The 20,197-nt window shown below is 38.9% G+C and overlaps 1 protein-coding gene across 1 annotated transcript in view; it reads right to left on the reverse strand.

Moving 5' to 3' along the window:
- The window catches only part of DOCK2 (dedicator of cytokinesis 2), a 341,341-nt gene that overhangs the window by 257,133 nt on the left and 64,011 nt on the right, over nucleotides 1–20,197 (reverse strand). The window contains exon 23 of the mRNA XM_083351346.1: nucleotides 5,170–5,278. Within this exon, the coding sequence (XP_083207472.1) occupies nucleotides 5,170–5,278 (109 nt within the window). The remainder of the gene's footprint in view (nucleotides 1–5,169; nucleotides 5,279–20,197) is intronic.

The raw sequence follows: 20,197 nt of genomic DNA on the forward strand, positions 1-20,197 counted from the left end.
CAGCAAAATTCAACCTAAGAGAGAAGGGTGTAATAATGGGGCAAAAGGTATAAGGGAGCATAATAGGATACCTTTACACATAGAAAGCCTCCAATCTGTTGATTTTTATAGATAAACCTGCAAGGCTGATCTCTTCATTTAAACAAGCTCGTATGGATTCAGATACTCCTTCAAAAATCTTGACCTAAATCACTTTTATCTTGTGTAATCTGTCTCTAATAAAGAATAATGTCTAAAATGTTTGGGACAGTTAATATAAAGGACATTTAAAGATTAAACATATGTTTAATTATGGTTAAAAAGAACAGAAAAATTTTGGAAATAAGTGTGTATTAGTTTAAAAGGGATATGTATTTTAAGTAGTATACATTTTTTATTCTTTCTTCATCCTTTTTTTCCCTTCTCTTTTTAAATTTTTTTAAAGATATGAGAAATGTAAAAGTGTTGGGATGGCTTGTACAAAGAAAATAAACTTAAATATTTAAATGTAATCAACTTTGAGAAAATCTTAACTAGTAAGAATGTTTTGAACACGGTGGGGAAAACAAATTTAAATAAGAATTATAAACAGTATTTATGATGAGGCAACCAAGATGTCTAGATAGAAAAGAAGCATTATATGGATGTGATTATGATTTGTAGAACTGTTGGAAAAATCTTTACACTTATCAAAATAATAAGAATTGTATTAATTCAAGGTTGGCAAAAAGAATATTACTGGAAGAAGAGCAAATCAAGCAAAGCTAATATGTGGATTATAGGTTATAGAAACTAATTGTTAGCAATTGTTTAATATAAACCCAGACAACACACTGTTTACCAAATATTAATCAATAAAATATATTTATTTATTTATTTATTTATTTATTTATTTATTTATTTATTTATTTATTTATTTATTTATTTATTTTATTACATTTATATACCGCCCTTTCCCTGAGGACTCAGGGCGGTTTACAGGGAGTTAAAAATCCATCATACAAAAGTTAAAACCAAATTTAAAAAATATTAAATCAACCCTGTACTATTAAAAACCCCAATTAAAATGAATGTCTCCTCAGCCTGGGCCCGAGAGCTCAAAGAGCCAGGTCTTCAGGCCCCGGCGGAATGATCGGAGGTCGGGAGCAGTCCTCAGCTCCACCGGCAGCTGGTTCCAGAGGGCAGGCGCCCCCACTGAGAAGGCCCTATCCCTGGGTGTCACCCGTCGGCAATCTCTTACCGGCGGGACCCTGAGCAGACCCTCCCTGTGGGAGCGCACTGGGCGAAGGGCGTTTGATGCCGGCAGCAGGTGTTCCCTCAAATACTCCAGACCCAGGCCATGTAGGGCTTTATAGGTGATAACCAGCACCTTGAATTTCACCCGGAGGGCAACTGGAAGCCAATGCAGCTCGCGGAGTAGAGGTGTTACATGGGAGTATCGGGAGACCCCCATTACAACTTGTGCGGCCGCATTCTGCACCAGTTGAAGCCTCCGAGTGGTCCTCAAGGGCAGCCCCATGCAGAGAGCGTTACAGTAGTCCAAACGGGAGGTCACAAGCGCATGAGTAACTGTGCGTAGGGCGTCTCGGTCCAGATAGGGACGCAACTGGCGCACCAGGCGAACCTGTGCAAAAGCCCCCCTGGTCACGGCTCCTATGTGATCTTCAAAATTGAGCCGTGAATCCAGGAGGACGGCCAAGTTGCGAGCCCTATCAACGGGGGGTAACACCTCGCCCCCCATCGTTAGAGGTGGAATAACTTGGTTAACCCGAGATGCCGATATGCACAGCCACTCAGTCTTGGCGGGATTGAGACGAAGCCTGTTTCTCCCCATCCAGACCTGAACCGCCTCCAGGCACCGGGACATCACGGAGAGGGCATCGCTGGGTTGGTTCGGGGTGGAAAGAAAAAGTTGGATATCATCAGCGTACTGGTGATACCCCACCCCGAAGCCACGAATGATCTCGCCCAGCGGCTTCATATAGATGTTGAACAGGAGAGGCGAGAGAACCGACCCCTGAGGGACTCCACAAATGAGAGGCCTCGGGGCGGATCTCTGCCCTCCTGTCAACACCGACTGCGAGCGGCCCTGGAGGTAGGAGGAGAACCACCGTAAAACGGTGCCTCCCACTCCCAACCCCCTGAGACGCCGCAGCAGGATACCATGGTCGATGGTATCGAAAGCCGCTGAGAGATCTAATAGGACCAGGGCAGAGGAGCAACCCCTGTCCCTTGCCCTCCAGAGATCATTCACCAGCGCGACCAATGCCGTCTCCGTGCTGTGTCCGGGCCTGAAACCCGATTGGTACGGGTCCAGATAATCAGTTTCCTCCAGGAACAGAGGGAGCTGATGTGCCACCACACTCTCAACAACCTTCGCCAGAAAGCGAAGGTTGGAGACTGGACGGTAGTTGTCTAAAGCAGCCGGGTCCAAAGCAGGCTTCTTGAGAAGGGGTCTCACCACCGCGTCCTTCAAGGTGGCAGGGAAGACACCCTCCTTCAAAGAAGCAGTTATTACTGCATGGAACCAGCCTCGTGTTCCCTCCCGAGCCGCATAAGCTAGCCAGGACGGGCACGGATCCAACAAACAGGTGGTGGTGCTCAGTCTCCCCATGATCCTGTCCACATCATCAGGGGAAACAGGGTCGAACTCAGTCCAGATAACGTGCTCAAGACCGCCTGATTCCTCCACATCAGACTCTGCCCAGTCAGAGTCCAGGCCGGTCCGGATCCGAGCGATTTTGTCCGCCAAATGATGACTAAACTCCTCGGCTCATCCCTGCAAGGGATCCTCTCTCACCTCCTGGTTAAGGAGGGAGCGAGTCACCCTAAATAGGGCGGCCGGGCAATTATCTGCGGACGCGATAAGGGCGGCAAAGTAATTAGACTTCGCCGTCCTTATCGCCGCAAGATAAGACCTTATAAAGGTTCTTAACTGCAATCGGTCGGATTCGGATCGGCTGGATCTCCAACCGCTCTCTAGACCTCGTCTCCAACGCTTCATCTCCCGGAGCTCCACAGAGAACCATGGGGCCCAACGGGATCTGCGCCGGGTCAGAGGTCGCGTGGGTACAATGCAGTCAAGTGCCCTGGTGGCAGCCGTTTCCCAGGCCTCCACCAGAGCATCGACTGGGCTGTGGGTAAGGGTGATAGGTATAGGCCCAAGCGCCCTCTGGAATCGATCCAGGTCCATTTGGCGCCTAGGGCGGAACCACCTGTTCGGTTCCGCCGCCCATTTACAAAAAAAGAATGTCTAAAGAATCCAGAAGTTCAAATTTCCCAAGAATAATTAATACAATGTGATAAGAATGTGAAATTTATTTATTTATTTATTTATTTATTTATTTATTTATTTATTTATTTATTTATTTATTTATTTTTATTCCATTTATATCCCGCCCTTCTCCGAAGACTCAGGGCGGCTTACAAGCTTAGCAGTAGCCTTCATTCTATGTATATGCCTGCTTATTAGGGCTTTCACACACCCCCAAGCAAAGTCACTTGAGACATGTTCATGAATATATGCATTTTCATCACTCCTTCCAAAAAATGCTTTTCAACAATGATACAGGCATATAAAAATGTACCCTCCTTTCTCCACCTTGAGCTACTTTCAGTTTTAGTGCCTGACAGTGACAGCATTCTCTCTTCAGGTCAAGGACATAAAATTGTTCTAATTATTTAGAGAGGAGTAGGAAATCGTAACTGACTTTTTGTGGCATTGCTAGATCCCTTTAACAAAAATACTGTACACTAGCCAGAAGTTTCTAAAAAAAATATCTTGGGGGGGGGATCTCCTCTCCTCCTAAACCTAGAGCCAGAACTAAGATTATTTTTGCAGTTTCACTCTGCATCATTTGCTAAACTTAATGTTATGACTGAAGTGATTCTTCCACCTCATTTATATCCAACTCATGTACACACACTGCTGTGGTATTTCCATTTTTGTGTCTACCTTTCCTAAAATATTTAGCACCTTATCTTCTCCCACTGCATAAAGCTGACATAAAAGAGGCATTTCCTTTCCTTGTGGTTTCAACCTCACCACACCCTACTGCAACGATCCAAAATATTAATCCATAAACTGTAATTTATTATATTAGGGCATGCTGTGGATACCTCTGATTTCTAAATACCTATACTTTTAAAATCTTCACTGTGTGAGCTATCAGTTATTGTCCTAACTGCACTGCAAAATCAAAACTCTTTCTACTCTCACTGGTGTAAAAGATAAGGACAATAATTATACAAAAGGGTTCCTTTAGATACCTTCTCTCCCCACCCCCCCACCCCCTTAGAGTCAACAATAGTCTCTGGATTGCAGCTTAAAGCAATCAAACAACGTTACTGGGTAGTTAAATAGTTTTTTAAAAGTAGAGACATCAAAAACCGAGCTGTTTCATCCATTTTTAGCCTTGTTATTCTGACTTTTATACTACATATTCCAAACTGCAGGTCTTTAACACTAAACTGGAAAGGTGGGATTCAAAGTAGAATTTATGTTGTTGTTGTTGTTGTTGTTTTCTTTACTAGAGTGCTCAGTTGTGCCACGTTGCAGGCTGATTGATTGTCCAGAGCTTAAAAGCAGGATTACTTGGGTTATAAGATTTCATAATGCAACCTCAAAAAACAAAATGACACACAGGATGTCCAAAGCAGATAAATCAATCTCTCCTTAACCTGCTTGATACTTGAGCGTGTATTTTCACATGTAAAACAATCCTTTTTCAAGGACAAGTGGTAGACATTTTTTTGAAAGGCAGAATTAATTTTTAGCAATTGTAGAGCAAAAGAGAACACATACAAACCTTGACTTACAACCACAACTGAGCCCAAAACCTCTGTGGCTAAGCGATAGCAGTTGTTAAGTGAATTTTGCCCTATTTTATGACCTTTCTTGCCATAGCTGTTAAGTTAATCCCTGCAGTTTTTAAGTTAGTAACATAGTTGTTAAATGAATCTGGCTTGCCCATTGACTTTGCTTGTTTAAAAGGTCACAAAAGGTGATCATATGACCCTGGGAGACCACAACCATCATAAATATGAATCAGTTGCCAAGCATGTGAATTTTTATCATGTAAACTCAGGGATGCTGACTGGAGAATTTTGGGAGTTGAAACCCACACATCTTAATGCTGCCCAGTTTGAGAATCATTGATCTAAAGCACGGAAGGAAAAAAATAGGCCAACCTGTAATAAAATAGCTGTCTTGTGTTGACTTCTCATCAGGTTGTTGATTGACTCAAAAAGCCTCCTCATGGCTTCTTCAAATTCTGTCAGTTCTTTACCTTCATATAGTCTGAAAGAGGAGGGGAAAAATACAGAATAGTGTTTCAAATCAGAGCTTCAGTCAAACAAGAGAAGGTATTGAATATTGCTACATCAGATGCATATCTCAAACAATACTTCTAGATCTATTCATGGATCCAGCACGCTTTTTCCCCCTCCTGTTAAAGCTTTTAAGGAAATACCTCTAAATCTAGTTGGGTTATTGGAGAAAGCAATTATGTTTGGAAAAGTTAGTGGTAAAAGGAAACCAGGCCAGCAAAGAACATGGTGACTACACACCATCAAAGCTGACACCAGCCACAGCATAGAACAACTTAAAGAAATAGTGCAAGATTGGAAAATGTGAAGAGACCTGGCCCATAGAATCACCAAGAGTGGGACACAACTGAATGGATATCATCACCACCATCATCATCATCACCATCATCATCATCCAGTTGGGTCATCTAATGTAACTTCCTAACTGGGACACACTGTGCCCTAAACCAGAGTTTCTCAATCTTAGCAAATTTAAGATGTGTGAACTTTAACTTCTAGAACTTCTAGCATGCTGGATGAGGAAAGCTGAAAGTTGAAGTTCACACATCTTAAAGTTGGCAAGGTTATTGCTCTAAATGTATGTTGCTGACTATTCATCTCTGAGCATCAAACAGATATTATTAAAATGAAAGTCAAGCAGCAGGTCTCTAACTCATTCCAAAATACAGGGAAGTTTCTTTAAAATGAACTCCATTTGACAAAAAAAAATCGATCCAGGAGGGGATTCTCCTCAGTTGCCTGTCTATCAATCCCTCCCCATCAATCACAGCACCTTCTTAACAAAACAAGTTAAGTAAAATATGGCATGTTTACTTTAGTATGCAACTAAAGAATACTTTTGTTCTTAATTGGCATATGTACATGGTTAGTTGAAAATTGTTGCTTACTTTCCTATTTATATAAGTTCCATTTTTTCCTGACTCATTCCTTCTCGTTCAGTTTTAATAAAGAATTAAATATTGTAATAAAAGCTTGAATTTTTGTCATTAAGTTGACTAATGAGCAAATCAGGATCTCTCCTATCAAAATCTCTCTTGAGAAATCCTCAAAAAAAACCCACAAATCTAAACTTAGAGTAATGATGGAAATGATGTAGAAAAGAATAGCAGAAATGATGAGGGGCTTGGAACTAAATCCTCCAAATAACAGTTATATAAACTGAGTAAATTTGCCTAAAAGAGAAGGAACTAAGAGGAGATATGATAGAGCAGTACTTGAAGAGGAGTTGCAGGATTAGCAATATAGTATTATTATCCATAGCTCCTGCGAGTAAGACAAGAATGGGTGGAAGTTTTTCAGAGGGACATCCGTATACAAACTAACAAGGAACTTCTGGATTGAGAAACATATGGACCTCATGGAGTCATGGATGCTCTATCACTGGAGATTTTCAAGCCATTTGCCTGGGATGATATAAAGATTTCTGCCCTGGGCTGAAAGTTGGATTAGAAGTCCTCCAAAGTCTTTTTCAACAACTGTTGATACAGAAATACCTCTCAATGTCTTCTCCTTCATAAGAAAGTTAGGGCATATTACAAGCCCTAAGGGCAAGCCAAATAAAGGATATATGTATACATGCAAAACCTACATGGAGATGACAGAACCCAGTGGAAGCATTTTAGCAAAGGGCTTTTAGCACCAAGAGCAATCCAGAAGAGGTAGATTTTTATATCCTTCAGCTATCTGGGAGTCTACCTCTGTGAAGATCTGACCTGGAAAGTTAACACAGCCCAGGTGGCTAGAAAGGCCCAACAGAGGCTTCACTTTCTTAGGGTATTGCGGAAGAACAGGGTAGAACAACGGCTAATGACCCTCTTTTACCGGTCTACTATAGAGAGCGTCCTCTCGTATGGTATTGTGGTTTGGTATGCTGGTCTGACAGCCGTGGAAAGTATTACAGAAGGTAGTGAGCACAGCACAAGACATTGTGGGCTGTCCCCTGACACCACTGGATGACATTGCCAGGGCTCGATGCCTTGGAAGAGTGAGGAAGATTCTCAGGGTTGACTCACACCCTGGATGGTATCTCTTTACTCTCCTACCATCTGGTAGGAGATATAGGAGTATAGCCAGCCGTACCAACAGGCTGAAAAACAGCTTTTATTCGTGGGCTGTTAGGCTTTTGAATGGGATATAATCTCTGTGAACTTATGCAGAATTGACTTGGGAGGCCGGTGTGTGGTGTAGTTGGTTCACATGGTGTGGTAGGATGGAGGGTTTGTTGTCACTGTGTGTTGGGGGGAGAGAGAGCACAGGGGGAGGCTCAGCTAATCTCAATGTACACATGTTGTACTTTAACAATAAAGGTTTGTTTATTTATTTATAAATATTCTGCAAAATTCCCAGCACAGTTTCTACAACTTCAGTGGTCAGTTTGCTTCAATAAATAAGTACACTATTATTTAGTTCATTCTTCCCACTAACTAATTAAGGTCTTTCTCATTCTCCTTTAAAGGCACTGGTCAGGTCACACTGTCCAATGCTTTATACAGCAAATGCAACAAATTGTACTTTTCTCCTTTTTTTCCCTTTCTATTTCTGAGTGCTTTTATTGTTAACCTCACTTAAATTTTGTATTCTGTCTTTTTAACATGTATTGCCCTGTTCACCGCCCTGAGTCCTTCGGGAGAAGGGCGGTATACAAATAAAATTAATAATAATAATAATAAATTGTTTGTTATTTGAACTAGGCATCATGGATTCTGTTAACCTGGTTAAAAAGCCTTACTTTCAGATTGGCTTGCTTCAAAACCAACCGCAGAAATTAGCCACAGCTTCTTATCTATCTCTATTAGACTTTGTCCCATTAATGTTCTTTTTTTAAAAAATGGCATTTAGGTCAGACTGGGGTCAAACTATATCTGCTTGCCTACAGCCAAAACCTGTAAACAATAAAGGCCATAACACAAATAAAACTATGTGCCATCCAGAGACCTCTGGAGTTGGTGACCAATACATTTAAATCAATAAATAAGAAAAGGTGTCATCCATTTTCTTCCTAAAGTTCCCATCAATATAATATTTGATCAAAGCATGTAGCATTAATCTGTCCTCTCTAAACGTATAAGGAAATTTCTGCACTGCCACAAAAAAAGGAATTTCTTAGGTACCTACGATGACTGGCTCTCCTATAGTTTGTCAAATTATTATTTAAGAGGTTTGTTTGTTTGTTTGTTTGTTTGTTTAGCATATAACAACATGACAGAAGTAAACTGAGGTTATGTTGTATATGTCCTATCCATTTAAGCTGCTCTTATGCTCATGCTAGTTCTATGTCCTGTCCAGATTGAAATGCCTCGGGAACAGCAGGCTACCATATGCTCCCTTGGGCATTCCTCAGGTGCTGCGTCCTCCCACCTTTGTTTTTCAAGACAGCAAGTGCCAATCGGTTTCATTCCTGAGATCAAATCTTCCTGTGACAGAAAGGGTATGTGAATGTGCCCTGTGTAAAATCAAATAATAACAAAACAGACATGAAATGTGAATTGGGTTACCAACCACCCTGAATATCATATCTCCACAGTGTTTCCAAAACAGAATGTTAAAAATACATCCTTTAGTTGCATAATTTTATTCGAATCAAATGTCATCTGCTTTTTTCTTTTTCTTTTCTTTTTTCCTTGCAGAGAAAAATTAGCATTCAAAGCTTGCTAATTAAAAGCAATATTAAGGCTGTTCCAGATCTACATTAGATAATAATAGCATTGTGGCCTTCATTATATTCAGCTTATTAACGGCCATTAAACATGACTTAATCTTCTTTATTAGCAAATAAATCTAATAATTCAGGGAGGCTGAAACAAAAGAACAAAATATATGTAATTATACTTTGGTAGACAAGGTCTATCTTGTCCAGAACTTCTATTTAGAGAAGAATTCAAGTACCACACTGGAAACCTACCAGCACATAATGAATCAGGCATATGTCATAGTACTCCACACATTTTAATAGTACAATAGAGAAACCGAAGCAATAACAAAAGTTATAAAGAGTGCGGTGTATGTGGAATGTATGCAACATCAGCTTTGAATGGACAAAAATGTTGCTTATTATTTTATTTTTCCCTGCTTCTTGTTGCCCCTTAAAGCCCCCATTCAGACAGAAGAATTGCAGATGCTCATGGAGAAGATGAAGGACTGCTATGTGGGGGTAGAAACAGCAAGGAAACTTTTTCTGCCTCTAAGACATTCTGAGAATTCTAATCAGAGGCTGCTTCCTCATGGAAAAACCCAACTCATTCTTAGGAGTTAAAAAATTGTGAACAATTTTTTGGAAAGCCATTCACTGTGTTAGAGGTTATGAACATAAAACAAAGCAAGCCAAATAAATGGAAGAGATTTCAGGAAGGGAATATTCTGACAGGAAGTCCCAGTTAAGCCATGTATAGCAAAGCTAATGCACGCCAAATCTTTTGGACTATAGTTCCCACAATACCTGATGGATCAGAAGGAAATTCAGCTTCCACATTCCTTTGTTAACTCATGTGTATTGTGTGAGCAAAGTGAGCAAGAAAGACCCAGGGCAGGGTGGAGGCTCCGTTTGTGGGCTCCAAGGCAGTTATCTCCCATATTTGGACTATTTATGTACTGTTGCTTTTAAGCCCAGACATAAATGACCAGTTGCTACTATCAGCTGTTATATAGCAGCAGATCTCTCTCCAAGGCTCCCCATGATGGTAACCTTCAAGAATACTTACAAAACATTATGTATTTGGTCCATTTAATATCACTCAAAAATATCTGCATATTTCTTCAAACCACAAAGAAATGCTTCTATAAAGATATTGTGCAATTAAAGAATATGAGTAACACTTTATATTATATTTGCTTTCTAACATGCCCCTCTCTTAAAGAGTGCAATTATTTTTCTGCAATTTGTAATTCCTTTATATCTGAGAAAGAGGTTGGGAAAAGTTGCCTAAAGGCAAGGAACCCAGCCTATTGGTCCTATCCACTTTTAGTCCAGCTCCCTTAGCTTAAATATAATTGCCACAATTATTGCAAAGCATTGCCTAAACACATATATTGTATCACATATATGCCCCTTGGCAATTATTGCCTAATGTTCAGGGATAATCATATGCCCTGCTTTAGGGACAGGACCAGCCAGATGAAGAGCTAAAGAAGGCTTCAATCACAAGTAACAACGCAACAGGTTAAATGAAGTTCCCTAGAGGGGCTGGGAACAGATTGCCCACTTTGCAAAGGAGTATGATTTTAATTTCCATGGATGTGTGTATGTATCTTAAAGCCAAATACTGGAAGAAATAATAAAAAAGAATAATACACTATGGTCTTGTAAAAAAAAAGCCCTGCAAAAACAAAACAATTGTCAGACAAAGAGAGTGTAAAATCACTTGTTCAAACCAAATGCTGTGCTCTGGTTGCCCTTGCCCATTTTTTTGTTAGGAAAAAGAAAATACTAAAGTAGCAACAGAATAAGACAAGTGCCTTAAAATAAATCTGATATTCTAGGGAAAGTTAGCAAGAAGAAAACAGTCTCGCTACTTATCAAATTACAAGACATCAGGTTCATATATCACACTAAGCCATATAACCGTCAGAGTGACATAGTAATTCACATAATACCAAGGCCTGATTTATAAAACACAATGGAAAGTTCAAACACTGTATTCCAAGTAAAGCACATATGAACTTAGTGTGATATGTATACCCAGTTATCCTATCTTGTCTACTTTGTTCCCTATGATGCTGCCTCATCAGTGCATGACAGGTTATTAGCCTTCGCCGTCCTCATCACCGCAAGATAAGATCTTATAAAGATTCTTAACTGCAATCGGTCAGATTTGGATCGGGTGGATCTCCAACAGCTCTCTAGACTCCGTCTCCAACGCTTCATCTCCCGGAGCTCCACAGAAAACCATGGAGCCCAACTGGATCTGCGCCAGGTCAGGGGTCGCAAGGGTACAACACAGTCAAGTGCCTCAGCGGCCGCCCTATCCCAGGCATCAACCAAGGCATCAACTGGGCTGTGAGTGAGGGTGATGGGTATAAACCCAAGCGCCATCTGGAACCATTCTGGGTCCATAACCATTGTTAGAATATGTTGTTGAAAAAATGGTTTGTTTAACACAGTATTATTAATACACAGTGGAAGTTGTACTGGGACTTTTAGGCAAACAGTAATGCACTAACACGAGTTTTATAACTTATTTTTACTCAGACAACAAAAATAAACACAGTAAGAAATAGTCCAAGTATCAATCCAGTATCATGCACATAAAAGTCAGTCCATAAAAAACATAGTATCAAAATACAAAAGCTGCTTACCAATATCAAAAACAATATACACTGTAGCAAGCAGTTGATTCTTGAGAGAATAAATATCAAGTTAGCAAACAAGAGAACAAGAGGTATCCAAACACTAACATCAAACACATATACAAGAGCAACTACGTGTAACATCTAACTCTCTTTTATGTGGAATAATTACAGCCACACCCTTAGGCCGTTTAACTCCTTAAAGGTGCTTTTACTCCATTATATAATATTGTCACCCAAATCAAGTTTAATCTCTAACAATCTCCCCTTTTGGGTGGCATATTATACATATATTTTTACAATCTCAAATTACACATATCACAAACAGATTTATGCTTTATAGCACCCTGAGCTTTAGTAAACTGGTCAGCAATATTATCTTCAGTTGCACAATATTCCAGTTTAATCAAATTATCTTTAACACATTGTCTGACATTTAGATACCGTAGATCCGTATGTTTTGATCTAGTTTTCACTGCAGCATTAGTTGCTAATTTTATAGCTGCTTGATTGTCTTCATACACTTTTATTGGTTCATTACAATTTAAACCCATATCAAACAATAATTGTTTCCATACCAATAGCTCAGTACATAATAAAGATAAACAAGAAAATTTGGATTCAGTTGTTGATAAGCTTATATGCTTCTGTCTGTTAGACCTCCATCCTACTAAAGCGTTTCCCAATAATACAACCAATCCTGAAGTGGATTTCCTGGTTACAGTATCAGATGCAAAACTAGCATCTGCAAATGCTTTTAGTTCCAATTCCTTTGTTGGCTCTAGATATAGAGAATAATGTATGGTGTGCTACAAATATCTTAAAACTCTTTTCGCACCTTGCCAACATCTGGTTGTAGGATTCTCACAATATCTAGCTAAATGATTAACTGTAAATGCTATGTCAGGTCTTGACCAATTACATAAATACATCAAGCTGCCTATTAATGATTGATATATCTTTTTATCAAAGACATTGCTGTTATCTGCTGAACTCTCAAAACCTTGAACCATAGGTGTTTTTACTGGTTTACAGTTTTCCATATTATAACGTTTCAGCAAACCATTAATTTTCTTAGCTTGAGACAGTTTAAATCCTTTACTAGTCCTGACAATATCCAGCCCTAGATAATGACTAATAGCTCCTAGATCTTTTACTCTAAATTTTCTTTTTAACCCTGAAATTATTCTTTCAGTTTCTGTTTCATCTTCTGCTATAATAGCAATATCATCAGTGAATAATAATAACAATGATAATTCACTATTTTGCTGTTTTATAAATAAACAAGGATCTGCAATACTAGCTTTAAATCCCAAACTATTTAACTCTTTTACTAAACATCTATTCCACTCATAACCTGACTGTTTTAAACCATACAAACTCTTATTCAGTTTCCAACAGTACCCTACCTTACTTTCTATTCCTGATGGAACTTTCATATATATATCATGGTTTAATGTTGCATGCAAATAAGCAGTTTCAATATCTACATGTTTTATACTATAATTCTTATTTGCTGCCCAAACTAAAGCAGCCCTAAGAGTGGAAGCTCTTAACGTTGGGGAAAATACTTCATCATAATCACTATTATTCTGTGCAAATCCTTGAGCAACTAATCTTGCTTTATGTATTACCTCTCCTGTAACACTTTCTTTCAGTTTAAAAACCCATTTACATCCAATTAACTTTTCTGTTTTAGGTATTTTAACCTCTTGATAAACATTAAGATCTTGCAAAGACTTTATTTCTTTATCCATAGCTACTTTCCAATTCTTTCTTTCATTCTCAGGATACATTTTTATTTCTTCAACATTAGAAGGTTCAATGTCTATTTGACAAATTAAACCTGCCTCGAAACGATCAGGCTGTCGTCTTTCCCTGTTAGACCTTCTGAGAATTATTGGACTTATAGGTACATTTACATTATTATCTTCTTCCTCTCCTGTCTCCACTATCAGTGGTTCTTGTTTGATCTCTCTAGCATGTTCCTCCTCTTCTTTATCACTTTCATTTGAGGAGTTAGTTAAATCTTGTTGAGGAATATATACAATATCTTCTACCCTTTCCCAGCCTGACTGTTCTTGAAAAACAGCGCTAGAACTACAATAAATGTTTTTAGTACCTTTCTCCCAGAACCGATAAGACTTATGGTTTAACTCATAGCCAACAAAAAATAATTGTTTAGCTCTATGTTCTCCTTTATTTCTTATTGAACTTGGAATATGTACCCAAGCAGGTGTCCCAAATGTGTGAATATAACTAAGATTTGGTTTTCTCTTATACCATAAGGTATAAGGAATTTTACCTGTAGCTGAACTAACCACATTGTTTAAAATATGATTAGCACATTTTGCTGCTTCTCCCCATAAGCTATCAGGTAAACCAGAATCTTCAATCATAGATCTAATCATAGCTTGCAATGTTTGGCCCCTCCGTTCAACAAATGCATTATGCTGAGGTCTATAAGGAGCTGTACGTCTATGCTCTATTCCCTCTGAAACTAACAGCTCATTAAACTGTTTATTAACAAACTCAGTTCCATTGTCTGTTATTATGGTTTTTACATTTAACTGAGTTTTCCTTTGTACAAACTTGAGCCAATTAGATATTGTTTGTATAGTTTCAGTTTTTGACGTAAGGAGATAACAGAACCCATATCTGCTATAATGGTCTAGAATATTTAATATGTAGCAAGCACCCCCTAAACTGGGTTTCATAGGACCTATCAAATCCATAAATACCAGTTCTAATGGAGTTGTGGTTTTAAATCCATCTAACCTATTAGCTGGTGCTGCCCTGCTCTTTTCTCTACCACATACGTTACACTGCAGATATTTCTTACAAGCCTTTAACTTAAACCCATTAGACAAAGCTACAGTTCTTTTTAGTGTATTAAAATTCACATGACCCAATCTTCTATGTAATAAATGAATACATTCATCATGTGGTTTTTGATTTGTACAAGTAGTAGCCATTATAATAGGATCATTGCTAATTACAAACAAACCGTCTTTCATATTAGCTATTAAGTTCACTTCATTCTTTTGAATAAGACATTCCTCCCCTTGGAAAGTAACTTTAAAACCTGCTTCCAATAATGCCTTAACTGATAATAGATTATAATCACATCTGGGAACATATAGCATTTCCAAATTTTGTTTTAAAAATGAACAGTAAACCTTACCCTCTCCAGAGACCTTGACTCTCCAGCCATTAGCCATAGAAATATATTTTTTACTAGACCTTATATTCTCAAAATCCCTTTTTATTTTTGAAATACAGTGTGTAGCTCCACTATCTACCACCCACCAATTGTGGTTATTAGTAGTTCTATTAGCTACAGCTACATTAATCAGCTTTTTATTCTTTCTATGGCTTTCCTTTCTCTGACAATTACTATTCTGACAAAACTTAGCAATATGTCCCTTTAACCCACAATTAAAGCATTTCCTTAAAATATAAGCAGATTCAGTCTTCTTTATTTCTTGTTGCAATGGCTCTCTCAACTGTTTTCTCTCCATACGACATCTTGATTCTTCCAACAACCTTCCAGTTATTGAAGAAACAGTTAGGTCTTCTTTGGACAAAACCTCCAAGGACAATACAAAGGCATCGTAGCTCTCATCCAATGATGATAAAATGATGTAAACCTGATGAAGCTCTGAGAAAATAAGTTCTTTTTCTTGCAGTTCCAACAAAGTTGCTTTTATAAAGTTAAGGTGAGCTAACATATCGCCATTCTTTTCCAGTCTAGCTCTAAATAGCTTTCTGGTAAGATTTATATGAGCACCAACACTGTCCCGAACAAAAATCTTTTTCAACTTAGCCCAACATTTAGCAGCAGATTCTTCTCCACGCACATGGACTAGCTGTTGGTCTCCTAATGTTAGCCCAATGATAGATAAAGCCTTATCATTGTCTTTATTGAAGTCTACAATCTTCTTGTTATCTTCTTCATTAGTTGGATCCCAGGCAGTTACATCAGGAGGATTATGGACTATTTTCCAAAGACCTTGATTTTGTAATAGCAAACTACATTGTGTAGACCAGGATACGTAGTTTGACCCATTAAGCCGGGTAATGCAGAATGGATTGAATAGTCCTTGTGCCATTGTCTGAATTTGAAAACTCAGTTAGGAAATATAAATACAATACTGTGCCTGTCCTCAGCACCACACTGGATCTGGGCCCATAACCATTGTTAGAATATGTTGTTGAAAAAATGGTTTGTTTAACAGAGTATTATTAATACACAGTGGAAGTTGTACTGGGACTTTTAGGCAAACAGTAATGCACTAACACGAGTTTTATAACTTATTTTTACTCAGACAACAAAAATAAACACAGTAAGAAATAGTCCAAGTATCAATCCAGTATCATGCACATAAAAGTCAGTCCATAAAAAACATAGTATCAAAATACAAAAGCTGCTTACCAATATCAAAAACAATATACACTGTAGCAAGCAGTTGATTCTTGAGAGAATAAATATCAAGTTAGCAAACAAGAGAACAAGAGGTATCCAAACACTAACATCAAACACATATACAAGAGCAACTACATGTAACATCTAACTCTCTTTTATGTGGAATAATTACAGCTACACCCTTAGGCCGTTTAACTCCTTAAAGGTGCTTTTACTCCATTATATAATATTGTCACCCAAATCAAGTTTAATCTCTAACAAGGCACCTGGGGCGGAACCACCTGGTCGGTTCCACAGCCCAGCAGTGGGGGGTAGCATAACGGAAGACCAGCTGCAGGAGATAATGGTCAGACCATGACAGGGGAACAATGACCGGTGAACCCCCTCCCAGATCATCCAACCACTGTCCGGACAGGAACAACAGGTCGAGAGTGTGACCCCCCACATGAGTCAGGCCCTGAATTACTTGGGTCAGGCCCATGGCTGTCATGGAAGCCATGAACTCCCGAGCCAACTCAGACGACCCTCCCAGTGAAGGCAGGTTGAAGTCACCCAGCACCATAAGCCTGGGGAACTCCACCGCCAACCCTGAGAGGGTGTTGAGCAGCTCGGGCAGGGCTGTTGCCACACAGCTGGGCGCCAGGTATGTAAGCAACAAGCCCATCTGAACCCGAGGGCCACATCTCAGGAGGAGGGTCTCACTCCCGTCAGTCTGGACAATGGTGGTCTCCCACGGACATAAAGTCTCCCTGATAACCACCGCCACCCCTCCACCCCTACCCTGAGCCCATGGCCGGTGTAGCACACGGAAACCTGGGGGGCATAATTCAATCAGAGGGACCCCTCCCTCCGAACCCACTCAAGTTTCCGTAATGCACGCCAGATCCGCGCATTTCTCCTTGATCAAATCACAAACGAGGGGAGCCTTGTTAACAACGGATCTGGCATTACCTCTAATTGTATTCCTCTGTGCTGGCACAGAACTTGTTTCTGAATTTTGCAGAACAAATGTATTTGATAGTTACTTGGCTTTTGCCCCATAAAACATCCTGGAGACTTCCCCAATTTTTAAGAGGTCTGGAGATGGGAATAGCTAACACTCAGAGAAAAAGTGAGAGAGGAAGGAGGTGTGGTTTTTAAATTCATAGATGATTAGTCATAGGATTGCAATCTGAATCATGATGGTCTTTTTGAAATCATTTAGATATGGTTGAAAAGCAAGCTAGTTTCCTTGGTGAAACTGCTGAAGCTCATGGAAAAGAACACCTAACTAAAAAGAGATCTTTTGTCAGGACTGAAGGTTTCTACAATAATGTCTGATGAAAGCAGAAGGCTAGCTCTTGTGATTACCCTACATAACTTCAGTTGGGATGTTTTACAGGGCTACTCAAGAAATGGGCATTGTGGCAGTAAAACATCCTTTGATGAATTCCGAAAGGTTGGAAACGTAAGTTCAGATGGTTCAGATGAAAAGCAAAAGATGATTCAGTATGAATGAAGATTTGCTTTGTTGAAAATCAGGCTTGTGTGGGGAGAAGTCAGTTAATTAACTTTTTCAGATGAAGCAATCTCTGTAATGAAAGCTGCCTTCCCAGAAAGCATATGTCAAGAGGAGAAAGCAAAAATGAAAAACACAGGAAAAGAATAAAACATTATGAGGAGGGGGGGGGAAATACAAGAAAAGATATATAAACAAATATTACAATGCAAACCTCTGGAGAAGGTATTTCAAAGTTTTCACACTATGGTGGAGGAAAGAAATGGAAGGATATGTCAGAAACCATTGTATGTCTATATGGACAATTCACAGCCTAGCTAAACAAGTTCACATCAAAAACCTTCACTCTGAAATACTCCAAATAAAATGTAACTGTGTGATTTCATAGAGACTGCAGTAGAGTTGGAAGGTGTTATACCTGCTAAACCTAATTGGACTTATTTATAAAAGCGCACATTCAAAAAATGAATCTCCACTAAAATGGGGAATCTTTAGTTCTCCTGTTGCTCTGAAAAAAAAGTAATACTTAGAAAGTATGTATTTAAAGGCTTCCACTATCCCAAATCAAAGGCGAGGGCTTGAAATGAATGTACAAGTTGATTGCACATCTGATTGGATTCTTAGACTCCTTTCTCCACTCTGGGCCCATTGACAACTGTAATGTGTTTCATTCAGAGGAACACAATTAGAGTAAGGAGAGATTGCTGAATTTCTCTCTTGCTCTTTTTCAAATGTTATTAGGACCTCTGTGGATTTTAATAGGGATTGAAAACTTCCATACAGGCAGCAAATTGCTGCTTAGTGTGGTGCTCTTTGTGTACCATCTCAGTGTCTACTGACCTTGCTTCCAAATTTTATATAGTTTAGAAATGGTCTCCATGTTCTCTCCAGTATAAAACAACTGAATTTATTTTTCATGGTAAATGTAGCTTCTATCCAATTAGTCTGTTTAATCAATCAGATATTGAGTGCACCTTCGTCCTGGATAGTACATACTCTTAGAGCAGAGGTGTTAAACTGCCAGCCCGTGGGTCAGTTGCATCATACAGAGGCTGCACCTACCCCAGCTCCAGCAATGCAAAAAAAGTTGCAATATGTCGCGACACGTCACGTGATGCAGCGAGTCTGACACCCGTGCTCTAAAGATTTCAAAACATGCTCGACATTTAATTGATTTGGTTCTCTGAAATACTTCATATTAATATGGCTCAGAATCAGAGAATTGTGTGGCCAACAATGCAAGCTGCTCTGCCTTTTTTCTCTCACCTCAAGAGAGAATTTGAAGGTATTTGAAGAACTGAAGATTGTTGAAAGCAGTTTACAATACAGTATAAGTCAAAAATAATGGGTTTAAGGAAAGAAATGGAGCCTCTGGTTTCCTTATCTAATTGTACAAATTGGAAGACCTTAAATTAATGCCTGCAGCATCCAAGATGGCACTATGGAATCCCAACATTAAATAAAAATGGGAAATAGACAGACAGACAGACAGATCATAGTGAATTGAGATTTTTCAAGATGTGAGCCTATTTTGTGATAAAAAATATTTTTATTTTTGCTGTCTCTGCAATCACATCACATTGCCTGAACAAACTGCTTTCCTTGGTTTAAGGGCTGTCTCCCAGACACATTGCTTTATTAAAAACTATTCTGATCAATATGAGATCTTGTTCAACAAATTTTATACCCTAATAACTATAATTTATTCATGGTCTTTGAACTATTTTCTGATAAGAAGAACCATTCTGCCTTGCCATTTAGATTCATCTACATTTCTAATGGTGTGAGATTTAGAAACCTTAAATATCAGAGCACTGAACAGAATCTTCAAAGAAAAATATGTCTTGCAGCATATCAAGAAATGCTTCTCACCACATAAATTTCAAGTACACAGTAAGTTCAACATGCCATTGCACCTTCTTCTTTCTGGTCTAACATATTACAATACAGTGATCTCAATTCCAAAGTAATTTTCTAAAATCTATACATCTATTTCAGAGGATCCATGGTTGCACACTGCACACAGCTAATTGGACAATATGTCTCTGTAAAACACCTAGAAAGGGAGATAAACTGGAAGCAGCAAGGTAGAAACCATGTCACTAAGCAAAAGTAGTTATCATTTTGAAATTATGTTGTAACCAAACCAATGTGATCTACCCAGTGTATTGTAACAATTCAATTCAAAATTATATGACCCAGTTGGTTCTATAAGTAAAAAATTGCAAATTTGGGCACTAACAAGTACCATAGGATACAGAGAGGGACACAATTCTGAGTCAACTTGCTAAGCTCTCTAATTAATTAACCTATAACAGTTGCAAACTATTTGGTATCTTCCAAAAATGTTAGATTATAACTGCCATAAGGCACTATGGAGAAAGATTTCTGGGAGTTATAACAAAAACAGCTAAAGGCCTGTTGACATCTATCTCCATCATGAATAGTGAAACTCCAAAAACAGTGGCTAATAGGTGAGCATAAGAAGACCAGCATGACTAGATGTATTTGACTCATATTGTTCCTCCTATAGACTCCAAACTTACATTAACTGAAAGAGGTGTGTGATATTCCAATCAAACCTACAACCAACTCATGCCTGGTCCATAGACTTGCTTTTAAATTAGAAGCTCACTAACCTTGCACATATAAGTTTCCTTTTATCATTCATAACATTTCTGTCT

The sequence above is a fragment of the Vipera ursinii genome (genome assembly GCF_947247035.1).
Source record: "Vipera ursinii genome assembly, chromosome: 2".
Classification (NCBI taxonomy): Eukaryota; Metazoa; Chordata; class Lepidosauria; order Squamata; family Viperidae; genus Vipera; species Vipera ursinii.